Source organism: Macrobrachium nipponense, chromosome 45 (assembly GCF_015104395.2).
Source record: "Macrobrachium nipponense isolate FS-2020 chromosome 45, ASM1510439v2, whole genome shotgun sequence".
NCBI classification, from domain to species: domain Eukaryota; kingdom Metazoa; phylum Arthropoda; class Malacostraca; order Decapoda; family Palaemonidae; genus Macrobrachium; species Macrobrachium nipponense.
The window spans coordinates 15,103,604-15,121,657 of NC_061105.1; the positions used below are offsets into that span (position 1 = coordinate 15,103,604).

Below are 18,054 nucleotides of genomic sequence, written 5' to 3' on the forward strand. Positions count from 1 at the left end.
AAAAAAAATTAAATAAAAAAATTTTCTTCCTCGACAACATTCTGACATATGCCAAAAAAAAAGAAGAAAAAAAGTTCCAGAGAAAAGGTTCTGGCATCTACCTAAAAGGTTAAAAAAAAATCTTCCCAGACAAGATTCTGACTTTTAACAAAAATTTAAAATAAAATGTATTCCCAGACAAGATTCTGACATCTGCCAAAAAAAGGAAAATTTCCAGACAAGGTTCTGACATCTACCTAAAAAAATAGGCTTCCCAAAACAAGATTCTGACTTTACAAAAAAAAAAAAAAAAAAAAATGTATTCCCAGACAAGATTCTGACAATCTGCCAAAAAATGACATTTTTGCAGCCAAGGTTCTGACCAGCCTACCTAAAAAGGTTAAAAAAAATTAAAAAAAAATAAAATAAAATACAAAAAAGTTTTGTTCCCCAGACAAGAAATCTACCATCTGCCCAAAATTGAAAAAGGGGTCCTTTTGATTAAGTACCCACGTGACGCCCGGATGTGGGTTCCCTCCTGCGCTGCTGCACTTGACCACCAGTTGCCCTCCTGCCACCACATCCCCCACCCCTTCCACCTGCAGGCTGGGGCGTCCAGGGGGCCCTGTGGGAAATGGAATGGCACTTATTGAAGGGAGAGGCACATCTCCTTAAATGTGTGTAGTGGGAAAGGGAGCTAAACTTGAAAGGATGAGAAACAAGATGAACAAGATGATTTTAAAAACATAGAGACGAATTCCTGTAATACGTTTCACTTTTCAGTCAAGGGTGATTGAAAAGAAAGAAAAAGAAGAAGGAGGAGAAGACAGGCCTGATGAAAACAGGAACGAATAACTGATAATAAGGGTGATATCAAGAGGATGAGGGCTTCTTTGAAGATAATATTTAAGAACGTGGAGAGAATAGCCAGGACTGATAGTAAATGATTATGCAATAACGGGAAAGACGAGAGAGGGAGAGAGAGAGAGAGAGAGAGAGAGAGAGAGAGAGAGAGGTACATCACTGCAACTTCAAGAAAGAAGAGGGAAAATCATCCCAGACGTAAATCTAAGAGCCATTTATCATATCGTATTTTTCTGGAGCCAAACAGAATCAAGTCGTCACGGAAGATCGCGAGAGGTCCTGCCACAATAACCACACCACCCCCCCCCCCCCCCCCCCCCCACCCCACTCCCCACCCCCGGCCCCTCTCCCCGTCAGGAAAGCCAAGAAGATGAAGAAGAAAGAAAAATTATAAGCTGCAAATAATGAAGGAGGAGAAGACGAAAGAAATGTATGTGAAGAGGGAATGATGGGAACAGAAAGTAACTGTGATGAGAAGGAGGGTGAGGATTGAAGAATAAGTGGCATTAAGAGAGAGGAGGAGAGACAGAGGAGAGAGAGCGAGAGAGAGAGAGAGACAGAGAGAGAAAAACGCTGCTGTCACTAGAATCATAATGTCAATCCGAGGCCTCGGAGGATTCTATTGAACCGGGGAGGGAATCTATTGAACAGAGAACCTCAGAGGAATCTATTGAAATGAGGCCTCTGAGGAACCTTTTGAACCGAGACCTCAGACGAATCTATCGAACTGAGACCTCGGAGGAATCTATCGAACCGAGACCTCGGAGGAATCTATTGTGAACAGAAGTCTCGGATGAATTTATTGAACAGATTCCAGCCTGTATCCTTCCTTCTTCTTCTTCTCCTCCTCCTCCTCTTCTTCTTCTTCTTGACTTCCCCGACAGGAGAACAAGACCTCTTCGTGTTCACACCCCGGCCACCGGATTCCCTTTAGCTCCCGAAAGATGACATGATAATTGGGTCATTCACGTCTGGGATGATATTTCCTCCCTCTTTCTCGAAGTTACAGCAGTATATGTCTCTATCTTTCTATCTATCTGTCCAATTAGTCATTCTCTCTCTCTCTCTCTCTCTCTCTCTCTCTCTCTCTCTCTCTCTCTCTCTCTCTCTCTCTAGGCTTTCCCATTCATATTAATTCGTATGTATGCAAGTATATATATGTTTATCTATATAGGTATATAGATCCAATAATATACATCTCTATCTATCTGTCTTTCTAATCAACCAGTTTCTCTCTCTCTCTCTCTCTCGTCTCTCTCTCTCTCTCTCTCTCTCTCTCTCTCTCTCTCTCTCTCTCTCTCCTCTCTCTCTCTCTCTATGTCTTTCCAATTTTTTTTTTTTACTATAGACCCTTAGAACATTATATATCCTCTAGCAATAGAGAGTTTTTTCCCAAACAACAACAATTATTATTATTATTATTATTATTATTATTATTATTATTTTATTATTATTATTATTATTATTATTATTATTATTATTAATATTATATATACGTAAGCATATATATATATATATATATATATATATATATATATATATATATATATATATATATATATATATGGTAAGCATACGGGTCCAATAGTATACATCTCTATCTATCTTCCTTTCTGATCAACCAGTTTCTCTCTCTCTCTCGTCTTTCCCATTCAAATTAATTCGTATGTATGTACGTATGTATATCTATTTAGGTCCAATAATATGCATCTCTATCTATCTCTTTCTTATCAACCAGGTTCCCTCTAGGTTATCCCACTTATACCAGTATGTATGTATGTATGTATGTATGTATGTATGTATATGACGTATCAATATCATGCAGGTTAATATTAATATAAAACGAAAAGAGATCCATTTTGGACCAGCTCCAAATTAACACGAGTAATGGCAAGTTGACATTAATTAACTAAATGGCATACAAATGATTTCCTTTCAGCCCAAGAGGCCCATTTCGTATGTTTGAATATGTATGAAACTGCATTTAACCCACTTCAGTCGTACAAAATGATTCATTTATATTAATTCTTCATAAATGACTAAATTTTTCCATTTTTTTTAATGAAAATATCAACTACGAAATGGGCAAAAACATTTACGGTGATTACTTCGAACTGGAGTTGCTACAAACATTTTATTGCATTTAATATTGTTAAATTGTTCCGTTTCAATATTTTTGGGAGAATTTCAGTTAGAAAGCCTCTATAAAATGGTGTGATCAAGTAGAATGCTTTGCAAGATTTATTCTTGTTTTTCAGAATAAATCTAGATGCTTAACTAGGATCCATGTTCCTGATCATTTTTTGTCTTTTCAGAATAAATCTAGATGCTTCATTACGTTTTATTTAGAAAGTTTTGCTGATAATCATATCTAAAATTTAGAGTATATTTAAATGTGTATGTTAAGATCAAGTTTACTTAGATGTTATAGAACAGACAATCTTAAATTCTAGTATAAAACACGACAACGTTATTTCTAAAATTCCAGTTACAATCTCATATCTGAATGGAGAAGATGGTGGAGTTTCTGCAGAATTTTCAGCATCTGTTGAAAAGCTCCCCTCCCCCACATTAACAACTGACCAGTTTCGTGGAGTAAAAATTTCATTTTTTTCGTGATTTAAGATGAGTAATAAACAAATTTCTGTATGATTCAAGAATACAGCTAGAAATCATAACTATAAATTCGTTTCACCTCAGACAGAACAATAAATTCTACCCATACTGATTTCAGAAAAAAAACAAAAAAAAAACAGCATCACTTTAGTCCTTCAATTAAAACCACAAGTTTTAAGAATTCAGTCTCAACTTCCTTATAAACTGATGAGAACCTGAAGTCTTCCCCAGATTGATTTCAGCAAAAAAAAAAAAAAAAAAAAAAAATCAGCATCAATTCAGTCCTTCAAATAAAGCAAAATTTTTAAGAATTCAATCCCGTTTTACCTATAAATAACTCTGATAAAAAGAACCTGAATTCTTTTTCAGTGATTTCAGAAAAAGCACCAATTCAATCCTTAATCTAAAAACCAAAAGGTTAAAAGATCCAGTCCCAACTTACTGATAACACTGATGAGAAGAACCTGAAGTCTTTCCCAAATTGATTTCAGCAAAAACAAAAGAAAAAAAACACCAATCCAGTCCTTAATCTAAACACCAAAAGGTTTAGAAATCCAGTCCCAACTCACTTATGACACTGATGAGACGCGTCTCTCTGGCTACCTCGTCACTGGCGGAATTGTAAGCAGCTGCATTCGCACGCTGGATTTTCCGCCAGACTCATCGACCTCTCCAGGCTGTAATTCAGGTCACAGACGAGGTCACCCAGCCTCCTCCCCCTTCTCCCTCACTCACCAGCGAGGATACAGTGGCCACCTCGACTCCTGCGGGAGGTGGAATAAGGGAGAAAGTTACGATAAAGTAGGGAGAATGTCAGGTAGGATTTAGTTCAGAGAACCTTACTATGGTAGATTCTCATCAACCGTGCATCTGATGTCTAGGCCAGTCCCTTACGGCGCTCCTGATTGGCTGTAGAGCCAATCACAGGGCTGGAAACTCTCAGTCTCTCTCGAGAGTCCACACTGGCAGGATGTATGTTCCACCTCTCCTGATGGATACTTTTGACAGACGTACCTCTCAGGAGAGGTGGATCATACATCCTGCCTATGTGAACTCTCTCGAGAGACTGAGAGTTTCTAGCCCTGTGATTGGCTTATCAACAGCCAATTAGGAGAGTCGTAAGGGACTGGCCTAGACAACAAACGCACGGTTGATGTGAATGTAAGATTCACGTCAACCGTGCATCTAATGTCTATCACCAGAAATGAGGGAGAAAATGTTGGATATTAGACGTATCAGTTTCCCTGTTTCATTCTGTGATTAGATCTCCATCCTCGGAGAGCATGAATAACGATAATATTCACTTCTGGATCATAAAGGTCTTCGGCTGAAGCATTGAAAAAAATGTGACATTTTGACCTCAGTAAAACTAACCTAAGAAATTGAAGAAAACAATGTTATACTTCGGAAAATTTAGGTTATCGTAAATAACACTCATATTCACTTCTGGGTCATAAAGATCTTCAATTGAAGCGTTGAAAAAAAAATGTGACCTTTTGACCTCAAAAAACTGACCTGACGAAACTGGACAAACCAAAGTAACTACCATTTTATCTCGCCTCTGACTTAGCAGAGTCTGACCTTAAACAATTCTAGGGCTACGAAACTTTTTTTCACTCGAAAAATCTACGAATCTATCTCCTTTCTGACTCAGCAAAGTCTGAGAAATGAAAAATTGTCACTCACCGTGAACCAACCAGTTGATTGATGCTGAGGGATTGGCCCTGGAGGTCAAGCAGGTCAGAGTAAAGGTCTGCCCAGCTGCCACGACTGATGGGCCTTTGACCACGACCCGTTTTGGACTGTCTGTATGGGGTGGGGTGGTGAGGGGGGGGTTGAGAAAGAAAGGTTAGGGACAAGTATATAAGTATGTGTAGCCATCATACTAAATTATGAAGAAGTGCTGAGAACTTCAAGGATTTTTGTATTCAGTTCAACCCTCTCTCTCTCTCTCTCTCTCTCTCTCTCTCTCTCTCTCTCTCTCCTCTCTCTCTCTCTCTTTCTCTGTGTTTATATGCCTCGCTCTCTCAGTCTCTCCCTGTCTGTCTGTGTCTCTCTCTCCCTGTCTCTATTTCTTTGTCTCAGTCTCGTTCTCTCTGCCTTCCACTCACTTTATCTCACTCTCTCTCTTTCATTGTCTCCTCATTTTCTCTCTGTCTGTCTACCTTACCTGTCTCCCATTTTATTCCACTATCTCTCTCTCTCTCTCTAAATCTCTCTCTCTCTCTCTCTCTCTCTTTGTCCTCTTCTCTCGGCCTATCTCTTGCTTTCGTCTCTCTCCACTCTCTCTCCGTTTCAGTCTCTCTTTTCCTCTCTGCCTGTCTCTCACTTTATACCACTATCTCTCTCTCTCTCTAACTCTCTCTCTCTCTCTCTATCTCTCTGCTGTCTCTCTTTCTATACCACTATCTCCTCTCCTCTCTCTCTCTCTCTCTCTCTCTCTCTCTCTCTCTCTCTCTCTCTCATGAAATCGCGACCTCTACACTTCAGGTCCTATTGCATCCTAGCAAATCGGAGATAAATAATACTCCCTTGACAAACTCTATAAGTGACCTGACATCACCTTGCATATCTAGAAGCATACCTCTGTTCACATCATCGTCCTGAAAACCCTCGTTATTCGTAATTATACCTTCGACAAAGGTCACCAACGTTCAATGCACTCATAACGCATCCATTATCATCAACGTTAGTGAGGGCCTTTACCAAAGTGAATTAACATGAAGGGTTCCTGTCTATTATCCTTAATCGAAAACGGGTGGAGGTTCATCACTTATACTCATTACATAAGTATATAAGTCGTTAAGTGAGACATGTTTTAGTTAATAGAATCTTAAGAGACGATACGTTCCTGCACTGCAAAGTCGCTCATTCCTCTGAGATGATAAAATTCTAATGGAATTATTCGTGCCCGTAACTGACACAATTACCTCGCCGCTGAGGGACTGCTTTCAATTCATAAAATCGTGTTTGAGCTAATATACATAGTTCTGTTTAAAATGACAAGATACTTTACGAATTAAAGCTTACCTTTGTAGTTAATTTTGCCTGTTTGAGTTCATTCATTATTTCTGAGTGAACAAAATAGTTTTTTTTTTAAATGTTACCTGGAACTGACACCCGGGTTTTCGTGTTACTTTTTGTGATGAGAGAGAGAGAGAGAGAGAGAGAGAGAGATAGAGAGAGAAGAGAGGAGAGAGAGAGGAGAGAGAGAGAGAGAGCTAAACTTGTTTGAATTAATTAATTACTGCTACAAGAATAAAACAGTTTTTTCTTTATGTTTACATGTTACCTGGAATTGATGAGTCACTGCCTAGTTTTACTGTTACTTTTCATGTTTTACATATACCTGAGAGAGAGAGAGAGAGAGAGAGAGAGAGAGAGAGAGAGAGAGAACTATCCGTTACAAAAGGGCACATTGTAAAGTACGACGTCGAAATGAGTTTGCTTGCAAAGGGCGGAAGTTCTTTGTAGGAGAAAATGGACACTGGACTTACAAAAGGCGAGAAATGTGTACTCTCTCTCTCTCTCTCTCTCTCTCTCTCTCTCTCTCTCTCTCTCTCTCTCTCTCTCTCGGCACAACAAAATAACAAGGAACCGAAGGAAACTCTTTCTTGGTGAAAATGGACACTGGACTTTCAAAAGGTGAGCAATGTGTACTCTCTCTCTCTCTCTCTCTCTCTCTCTCTCTCTCTCTCTCTCTCTCTCTCTCTCAGGAACTGAAAAGGGGCAGGCGTATTTCATCATACCCTTCTGTACCTCAGCTTTTATTCACGTAGTTCTCATGAAAGCAGTTTCTTCATAGCGTTTTTTTTTTTTCTTGATTGTAAATGTTTTCATACGCATGACTTTTTTCGTTTTAGTTTTAGTACATTTTCATACTGGAGAATTTTTTCATGTTTCATTTTAGGATTTACGTCTTCTTTTTCATATAAATATTGATGCATTGATGAATTTTATTATTGTATTTCTTTATAATTGTCAAGATATTTTTTTTTCAAATATTTTCTTATCGCTTTATCTTAAGTATTATATGGCTGAGATTGACTTATTTATAAGCTTTTGCTCGGTTTTTGCATTGCATACACATTTATCAACCTGTAACTGTTTATAGGCCACACTGAAATCGTTATGGAACCAGTTCAATCTTGCAACAATCTCTTTTACTTTATATATTCTTGTTATGAAGCATTTTCTTAACATTGTCTCGAAGCAATGAAGTAAGAAGCAAATAAATGATAAAATTCTAACTCATAATTTCGCTTACTTAATAAATCATCGTCCTGAAGTATTTTCTTAACAATGCCTCAAATCAATGACGTAAGAAGCAAATACATAACAAAATCCAAACTTACAATGCACAGTGAAGGTGACGTTGGCACTCAGCGGCTCGTCGACCATCTCGTTGACAGCCTGGCACTCGAAAACGGCCTTATCGTCTTCCGGCTTCACCCTGAAGACCAGACTGAGTTTCCCGTCTTTGTTACTTCTTTCCTCATCTCCTGAAGTGAAATTCTGAGGATCCAGGAGCTGCCCGTCCTTGTACCAGGTGAGTTCTGGGGTGGGATTGCCCCCAGGGGATTCGCAGGTGAGAGTGACGAGCTCCCCAGCTTTCAGAACATCCCCCGTGAAGTACCCGCTGATGGCCGGGGGTTTTGGCGGATCTGAGAGAGAAGAAGAAGAAGAAGAGCGGGGTTTGTTTACATTGGTGCGAGATTGAGGGAGCTGCTGGTTGGATGATGAAGGTTTGTTTCTGGTGCGAGTTTTTGGTAGTAGTTCAAGAGTAAATATTACTTAGGGTTTTAATTTCAATCTATGAAATGTAAAGTTTTGTATCGTTCCTGATTTTGACAAATAAACATTTGAATTACATGTCACTATATAAAGAATCGTATATGTACTCTATCAAACGTAATTGATTCACACAAATAAATATGGAGAGACGTACCACATAATTATCTTTGCATAAGGAATAAGATTTTCGGTCTCTTAGGAGAGGAGAGAGAGAGAGAGAGAGAGAGAGAGAGAGAGAGAGAGAGAGAGAGAGAGAGATGATTCACACAAATAAATATGGACAAATTGACCAGATAATTATCTTTGCATAACGAATACGATTTTGGGCTGAGAGAGAGAGAGAGAGAGAGAGAGAGAGAGAGAGAGAGAGAGAGAGAGAGAGAGAGAGAGAGAGAGGGCCACTTAAGGGTGTTTTGATGAAAATCCTTGGAATAACAAGGCCCCTTTCCATTCCCTTCTAAAAAAAAAAAAAAAAAAGGGTAGATGATTCCCATTCATATTAGGCTTCAGTGATCAAAGTCCTCTAAAACTAATTAAAAAAGGTTTTAGGAGATTCTTCCCTTAATCGGTAAACTCCGAAAGTTTTATAGGTTATTAGTTTTATAGGTTGCTATAAGTTGTTGCACCATGCCTATTCGAAGTGCTTCATCTTATTATTATTATTAGTTATTATATTATTATTATTATTATTATTATTTTTATATTATTATTATTATTATTATTATATTATTATTATTATTATTATTCAGAAGATGAACCTTATTCATATAGAACAAGCCCAACACAGGGCCACTGACATGAAATTCAAGCTTTCAAAGAATATTATGGTGATTAATCGAAAGACGTAACAGAAGGCAAAGGGAAATACAGAAGAACAGATGAATTGATAAATAAATAAATAAGTAAATAAACCAATAGATGAAAAATATAAACAAATGAAAACTACAAATACTTGGTTATACGCTGGAACTTTCTGCATCCTCAACAGAATACAAATAATCACAAATTTCATGAAAATTCAGCTAAAATGGTTAATAAATAAAAACATACAAAATGCATTTCAGCCCACGAGTGCATTTACAAGATCACGTCCATCCAACTTCCTCATAGTAACACTTACAAACAACTTGACATAAACATACGCATCTTCTCAACTCACGCAGGATGGACAAGACTACGGAGGCCACCAAGGACGTCGGGGAATTCATGAGGGACGGGTGCAACGCCCTGCAGGAGAACTGCTGCCCGTCGTCGTCAGCCTCGGGCGTGATGACCAGGTGGCTCACGACGCTCCACCTGCGCCCTTTGGGGGAGGTCTCCAACCTCTCCGCATGGAGATCTGCAGGAGAATGTGAGAGGAGGACATTTAGACAGAATAAACTTCGTTCAGACGTCGACTTGTATTCAACATATTTGTGACTATGCGTGTGATAAGTTGCAGACATGTGTGCCATAAGTTGTCGACTTGTGTTTGTGAGTGGATGAGCTAGAAAAATAGTTTTAAAATGTCTTTATTACTAAATAAAGACATATTTATTGATATTTTTTTAGCACAGACACTTACACGCACATGTCAGCAACTTCTCGAAAATGCATCAGAAACTTATCGCAAACACGTCGTATACATGTTGAATGCAAGTACTTGCTGGTAGTCCGGACAAGTGCTTCGTACAATTATTGGGGCGTTTGCAAAAAGTCGTTTAATTCTGAAATCCTGAGCTTTTCAGGCACTTTTTCTGCGTGACTTTCACGCACCTGAATAAAAATTATGTCGAAAACCTGTGGCACTCATGTCGCAAAAAGTTTGAGAACAAGTTAATGTCCGTAAGTGGGTAAAGAATAGTTAAAAAATGCAAGATAATCATAGGAAGCACATCAGGGCTATCACTAAGGCGTTGACTTGTACTCAACAAATTTGTGATGGTGTGTGTGTGTGTGTGTGTGACAGGTTGCTGACATGTGTGTGATAAGTTGGTGACATGTGTGCCATAAGTTGCTGATATGTTTATGACAAATTGACATGTGTGCCATAAGTTACCAACAAATTTCTGACATGTGGGCAATTAGTTGCTAACATGTTTGCAACACATTTCTGACATGTGTGCCATAAGTTGCCAACATATTTATGACAAGTTGACATGTGTGCTATAAGTTACCAACAAGTTTCTGACATGTGGGCAATTAGTTGCTAACATGTTTGCAACACATTTCTGATATGTGCCATAAATTGCCAACATGTTTATGACAAGTTGACATGTGTGCCATAAGTTGCCAACAAGTTTCTGACATGCGTGCAATTAGTTGCCAACATGTCTGCAACACATTTCTGACATGTGTGCCATAAGTTGTCAACATGTTTATGACAAGTTGACATGTGTGCCATAAGTTACCAACAAGTTTCTGATGTGTGCAATTAGTTGCCAAGATGTTTGCAACACGTTTCTGACAGGTGTGCCATAAGTTGCTGACATGTGTGCAATAAGTTGCCAACAAGTTTCTGATGTGTGCAATAAGTTGCCAGCATGTTTGCAACAAGTTGCTGACATGCGTGCAATTAGTTGCCAACTTGTTTGCCAAAAGTTGCAGACATGTTTCTGACACAAGCAACCTCGAAACTACTGAATCTACGCATATCTCATCCACATACCTTGATCCAGCATGAATCCGTTTCTGTACCAGGCGACGGATGGGGCCGGCCTTCCGTCCTTGACGATGCACTCCAACTGGAGGGTCTGCCCCGTAATCCCCGCCACCTTCTTCCCGCCCTGGTCTCCCGTGACGCTGATGCTCGACGGAGGCACTGGGGAGGGAAGATAGATTCGTGTTCCACGTTAGTCAGTGGGTTTTGGAACTGGGTAGTTTGTGCTTTGTCGGAATATACTATAGTATAGTACTATATTATAGTATAGTACAGTACATGACGCTAGTAATAACACTTTAGTACTGTAATTACTATAGTTCAATATACTATGGTAAAATAATTTTTTGCACCAATAAGTAGTATAAAATAGTACAATACAGTCCCAGATAGTAAGTCTTGGCAAAGCTGCATTATTTCTTTACATTTAAGTGCATAGAATATTCCTCGAAGGCGATTTACTATAGCTTAGCATAGTGTTGTGAAACTTTTCATTCATATAATTACGTCAGGTTGAGCAAACATTAATATTCTCAAACTTTCCTTTTTAAGAATTCTACCTTCCGTCAAAATAATGGTTGCTGTCATCACAACGTCCAGAGAAAAAGGTCGAGTAATTTTGCATCGTAATTAAAAAAATGGAAAGGCAGGAAAAAGTTTGCAAGTCACGACGCCTTTAGTCCGGAATCTCATCTTTTTTAAGAACCAAGTTTTCCAGCAACTTTTCACGCGCACAATACTGGCGCTCTTTTTGCCTTATTCGCAGTTTTTTTCAAGTCTCGAATTTTACCGCTTTCGTCAACGACTCCAATTCTGTAAATAAAAGTCGGATCCGAGTCTCGGACCTCCGCAAATAGGAAATAAAAGGCTTAAACAGTTTCCTGGCTGGGAAATAGAGGAACCGTTTTTTTGCGTGTTTTTGTGTCTCGTCTGAACGGCGCTAAAACTCTTTGAGGCGAGAATTCATTTTTGGCGTTTTCTGCAGTTTTTGCGGGTCGGAACCTCATCTGGGGCCCAGAAAAATGGCATTTTCAAAATATTTTCTGATTGGTTGCTGGAGATTGAAATGAAGAATTAAGTTCCTTTTTTTTATTATTTATTAATATTTGTCTCTTTCGTTTGCCAGTCTACTATTGTATTTCAGTTTCCAAAAGAGGAAAGTTTGCAATGAACTATGTCTTTTGTCTTTTTTTCTCTTCGCCTATTTCTTTGTCTTGTGTCGTTTATTCTTTTATTTCTCTTTCATATGACTTTTTTTCTCACATTTTGTTTTTGTTTTCGTCTTTTTAATAAAAAAACACTCTTATAAATCAGTCATTAATTTCTTTTGCTTTCGTGTTTCCCTTAAGAAGTTTTGTATTCAAATAATTCTGTATGTTCAGTTGTCCATGAGAAATATATAAAACTACAAAGATTAAAAAAAGCATTTAGCGAGCTTTACAAGAGTAATTACACTCTTAAGTGTTGAATACACTCTTAAATGTTGAAACCAGAATACTTAACAAAAAATTAGCAAAATGACATTTCTGGTTATCTGAATATCCATGCCATAAACCTAATTATAACGAGCATAGGACTTCAAATTACTTTCTGCGTATTCTCTAACCGAAATTTTTTTTAGACATTAAACTGAAAACTGTAGAGTAGGATAATACATTGAGATAATGATAATCATATTAATTCTCTTGTTATAAAAGTTATTTTCTGTTATAGCAAGGAATTGTGTAAACTCGCCAAATGACACCATTAAAGAAGGTAAACAAAAACTCTGGAGGCCCAACAAGACCAAACAGAAAAATCTTCTGTGAGTTTTAAACGACAACAAACACAGGAACCTGCAATTCCGACGAGAATACAAGGAGGTATTTGCCTTGCATATAAGGTGTGAGAAAATTCAGTAGGAGATAAACAAAATGATTTCAATGGGTTTATGCCCTCCATGAATTTTCTCGAGGAAGAGATATTCGAATACAAAGCAGCAGAAATGCTATATTCTTAATACTTTTATTTTCCAATAAATTTTCGTGAGAGAGTGAAAATGCTAGTCGGTGTATGAATACATTTGAAGAATATTATACGTCATACATGCTGATGCCATCTTTCATTCACTGATTCTTAATCCTTTGTGTTTTTATTCTATATATATAGTTTTTCACCTTTTATTCATTCCTAATCCTTATTCATTTTGGAGACTCATTCAGTGCTACGCAGCTTTCTTTTTTAGTCATTCATTCATTTTTCTTAAATCTTATTCATTTGGTTGACTCATTTCATACCTCAAGGTAAATTTCTCATTCATTATTTTATTTATTCTCGAAATATTATTCACTTTCTTGATTCATTCAATACCTCGCTCTTCCCACACAATTCATTCCCAGCCTTTTCATCTTATCGGTTCATTCGTTGCTTCATTCTTCCCCATTCATTCAGTCAATCATTCATTATAGTATTCATTCATTTATTCATTATATCATTCATTCAATCATTACACTAATCAATTGCTATTCATTCAATCAATCATTCATTATATTGAACCAAACAAAAACTTCTTTCAGTTTTCTTCTAAAGATTGAAAAAGAAACCCACAAATTCAATTTGTAACTTGTTTACTTCTAAGTATTTACATTTAGTTTTACTCCACACTCGAGTACTTTCAGGCCCTTCTGTGGCCCATTCTCAAGAGATGTTGGGATGTTAGCCTGGGTCAAGGCCCAGCAGTCTTCTGGAACTTCTTCTCGTTGTGCTGTCATTTATGCGATGGCTGTTCTGGTTTTCTTGAGAGTTGCCAATCCCCTCTTGTCGCTCTGATATCCTGAGCTGATGGTCAATGGGATTCACCCTTGTGGTAAGGGTGTGGTCACCGTAAGTCTGTTGGGCAGGAAACCTAATCTCCAGGTCAGCAGGGTCAATCTTAGCTTCTTTTAATATCAAAGCTCGGCTTATGGGATCTTCTGAGGTAAAGCCTTTGTTTCCTTCAATTACTTTGATCTCTCTGATAAGCGCACCTTCTACTACCCTCCCTGTGACTAATTTTTGTTGCTTTGTATATAAGCCTACTGTTTTTTTAAATCCATCCTATGGTCATTTTCCCAACAATGTCTAGCTATAGCACTCCCCTGAGAGTTAAGCTGTACTGCCCTTCTATGTTCTTGGACTCTAGTCCTTATTCCCTACCTGATTTCCCCCACCATATCTGTCTCCACAATTATTGCAATTGATTATGTATACCCCCGCTACATCATCTGTATTACTGTCTTCTCCTTCCAATTTATTTTTACATACTTTGTTTTTTAAGGTATTATCAAAGGTATAATTAGTCACAGGAGGGTAGTAGAAGGTGCGCTTATCAGAGAGATCAAAGTAATTGAAGGAAACAAAGGTTTTACCTCAGAAGATCCCATAAGCCGAGCTTTGATATTAAAAGAAGCTAAGATTGACCCTGCTGACCTGGAGATTAGGTTTCCTGCCCAACAGACTTACGGTGACCACACCCTTACCACAAGGGTGAATCCCATTGACCATCAGCTCAGGATATCAGAGCGACAAGAGGGGATTGGCAACTCTCAAGAAAACCAGAACAGCCATCGCATAAATGACAGCACAACGAGAAGAAGTTCCAGAAGACTGCTGGGCCTTGACCCAGGCTAACATCCCAACATCTCTTGAGAATGGGCCACAGAAGGGCCTGAAAGTACTCGAGTGTGGAGTAAAACTAAATGTAAATACTTAGAAGTAAACAAGTTACAAATTGAATTTGTGGGTTTCTTTTTCAATCTTCATTATATTATCCATTTGTTATACATTCAATCATTCATTATATTGATATTCATTCATTCATTGTATTATTATTCCCTAATTCATAGAACTGTGATTCATTCATTCCTTCATTATAGTATTCACTCATTTATTCATTATACTGTTATTCATTTATTCATTCACTGTATTATTAATCAATGATTCATTATACTGTTATTCATTTATTCATTCATACATTATACTATCATTAATTAATTATTTATACTGTTATTCATTTATTCATTTATTGTATCATTAATCATTCATCCATTATATTATCACTCATTCATTATACTGTTATTCATTTATTGTATCATTAATCCTTCATCCATTATATTATCACTCATTCATTATACTGTTATTCATTTATTCATTCATTGTATCATTAATAATTCAATTATTACATTATCACTCATTCATTCATTATACTTTTATTCATTTATTCATTCATTGTATCATTGGTCATTCAATCATTAAATTATCATTCATTCATTCATTATACTGTTATTCATTCATTGTATCATTAATCATTCATCCATTATATTATCACTCATTCATTCATTATACCGTTATTCATTTATTCATTCATTGTATCATTAATCATTCATGTATCATATTATCACTCATTCATTCATTATATTATCATTCATTCATTACACCGTTATTCATTTATTCATTCATTGTATCATTAATCATTCATGTATTATATTACCACTCATTCATTAAATATATCATCATTTATTCATTAAACCGTTATTCATTTATTCATTCATTGTATCATTAATCATTCATGCATCATATTATCACTCATTCATTCATTATATTATCATTCAATCATTATATTGTTATTCATTCATTGTATCATTAATCATTCATGCATCATATTACCACTCATTCATTCATTCATGACATCATCATTCATTCGCCCTGAAGAACTGACCCATCACGGTGACATTGGCCGCTGCCCAGAGGGCACTGGTCGTGGCAGTGGGTCCCACTTGGCACTGGTACTCCCCGTCGTCCTCCAAGGTCGTGCCGTTGATGACCAGGTGGTGTTCGCCCTTCGCGGGGTCTCCCGAGTAGGAGTACCGAGGATATCCCGGGACGTCCCTCTCGAAGCCTGGGGATGAGGGTTCAAAGGGAAGAAAGAAAGGATCTGCTTGGTGAAGGATATCTTCGTTGTGAAGGATGTGTGCTATTATGAAATTCGGATTTACACACAGGCACAAACACTCATATATATGTGCGTGTATGTAGATATATATGCATACATATACATATATACACAAGTACATACATGCATACATACATATATATGTATATATACACATAAACACATACATACAAATGTATGTATACATATATATCTGTAGATAGATAAATAGACAGAGAGATAGAAAGACATGACTGATTCTCAATAAAATCTAAAACAAAGCTAAACAGCAAGAAGAAAATCCACTTCAACCAAGAAGAAAACCCTCAGTCAGTAATACATCTAAAAAGTACTTGTGCCAAAATCATACTTTGATTACTTTCCGATAGTAGTAATTGGCAGAAAAAGCATCGACACGGGCAATATCCATAATTTTACATTGGCGTCCAGTTATAACCAAATAAGACTAATTGACTATCAGGGAAATGAAATGTGATGTACTCACTGGGCAAAACAACCCTTTTAATTCAATTCTCTTTAATATAATTAGCTTCAGTTCTATTTTCGCTGGTTATTCATTTTCATATTGGGTGTGTGTTTCATTTGCTGAGTGGGAATGAGTTTAGCATTAACATTGGTTTGACTTCCAAGTGCTTCTGAAATTAGTATCTGGAGTTTTTTATTAGGTCGTTAAAATTGGCTTAATTCCATTGGGATTTGACGCTTAATGCCGTTCGTAAATATAAGAACTGTGAACGAATATATATGGGATTAAGCAATGGAATTTGTAGCCTTGAAACCTTGATATTTAAAAAAAACTATATTTATATAAGAAATATACGAATTCATACTATCCATGGAACTGGACAATGGAATTTGTGGCCTTATCATTTACATAAACTGACGAAATTGAACTAATGAATATAGGAATTTAGAATATCCTTGGAACGGGACAATAGATTTCATGTCCTTATAATTTTCATGAACTGACGTAATTTAACCAATAAATATGGGAATTAAAACACGCCATCTGAGAATTCTTTTGGGCAAATGCCGCATGTCACAACCTGTCTAGAAGCAGTCTTAAATTGACTGATTGATTTACGATATTTAGCCTGTCAAGCCACGCACGAGGGCATTTTTGGCAACTGAGTCCTCAAGACAGTAACAGTTAGAGGTGCTGGACAGCAAGACTGAAGAAAGGAGCAGGGAATGGAGGTCAAGTAAAAAAGGCTATGAAGTTGGTGCAGCTATGGTAGATTCACATCACCCGTGCATTTGATGTCTAGGCCAGTCCCTTACGACGCTCCTGATTGGCAACTGATAAGCCAATCACAGGGTTGGAAACTCTTTCTCTCTCGAGAATTCACATAAGCAGGATGTATGTTCCGCCTCTCCTGAGGGATACTTTTGAAAGACGTATCCCTCAAGATTCCTCCCATGTGAACTCTCTCGAGAGAGAGACTAAGAGTTCCCAGCCCTGTGAATTTCGGTTATCAGTAGCAAATCAGGAGCCTAGACGTCAAATGCGCGGGTGATGTGAATCTACCATAAACATGACTCCATGTATCTGCTACTCACTCACTCTCTCTCTCTCTCTCTCTCTCTCGTCAGTAGACTCACCAAGGGCGAAGCCATCCTTCGTCCACTGCGTCTTCCCCTGCTGGTTCAGAACGACGCATTTGAGAAAGACGTCGTCGCCGGCGTTCACTTCGACGCTCTCGGGAACCACGGCGAACTGCTGGGCCTGATCGTCAGGTTCTCCTGTAGAAGAGGAAGAAGAAAGAAGGTAGTTTGTTTCAGGGTTAGTTGTAAAAAAAAAAAAAAAAAAAAAAAAAAAAAAAAAAAACAAAACAAAAAAAAAAAAAACAAAACTTTGGGATTCTGGGAGTTTACAACTTTCTTCGCGGCAAATGCTGTAAGAAACTCTCACCAACGATCCATGAAACTCTCAGTCACGGCCCATGAAACTTTCAGCAACGTCCCGGTGGTGGCCTGTGTTGTTGGCACCTATAGCGTTGCTAGACGCACGAGCATAGCTAATTTTAACCTTAAATAAAATTAAAACTACTGAGGCTAGAGGGATGCAATTTGGTATGTTTGATGATTGGAGGGTTTTTAAGCTCTGAGTGCGGACATCAAAAAATGCGAACGGACAGACAAACAGCCATCTCAATAGCTTTCTTTGGCAGAGAGCTAATACAGGATCTAATTC

The 18,054-nt window shown here is 37.7% G+C and overlaps 1 protein-coding gene and 1 pseudogene across 1 annotated transcript in view; one reads left to right on the forward strand and one right to left on the reverse strand.

Annotated features, from left to right (window-relative positions):
- The window catches only part of LOC135214186 (nephrin-like), a 137,297-nt gene that overhangs the window by 14,667 nt on the left and 104,576 nt on the right, over positions 1-18,054 (reverse strand). Inside the window, exons 2-10 of the mRNA XM_064248255.1 lie at positions 17,463-17,603; positions 15,627-15,806; positions 10,901-11,053; positions 9,413-9,592; positions 7,815-8,123; positions 5,146-5,265; positions 4,195-4,223; positions 4,029-4,101; positions 493-604 (exon numbers count right to left, since the gene is read on the reverse strand). Coding sequence (XP_064104325.1) covers positions 493-604; positions 4,029-4,101; positions 4,195-4,223; positions 5,146-5,265; positions 7,815-8,123; positions 9,413-9,592; positions 10,901-11,053; positions 15,627-15,806; positions 17,463-17,603 — 1,297 coding nt within the window. The remainder of the gene's footprint in view (positions 1-492; positions 605-4,028; positions 4,102-4,194; positions 4,224-5,145; positions 5,266-7,814; positions 8,124-9,412; positions 9,593-10,900; positions 11,054-15,626; positions 15,807-17,462; positions 17,604-18,054) is intronic.
- The window catches only part of LOC135214043 (nephrin-like), a 10,232-nt pseudogene continuing 9,930 nt past the window's right edge, over positions 17,753-18,054 (forward strand).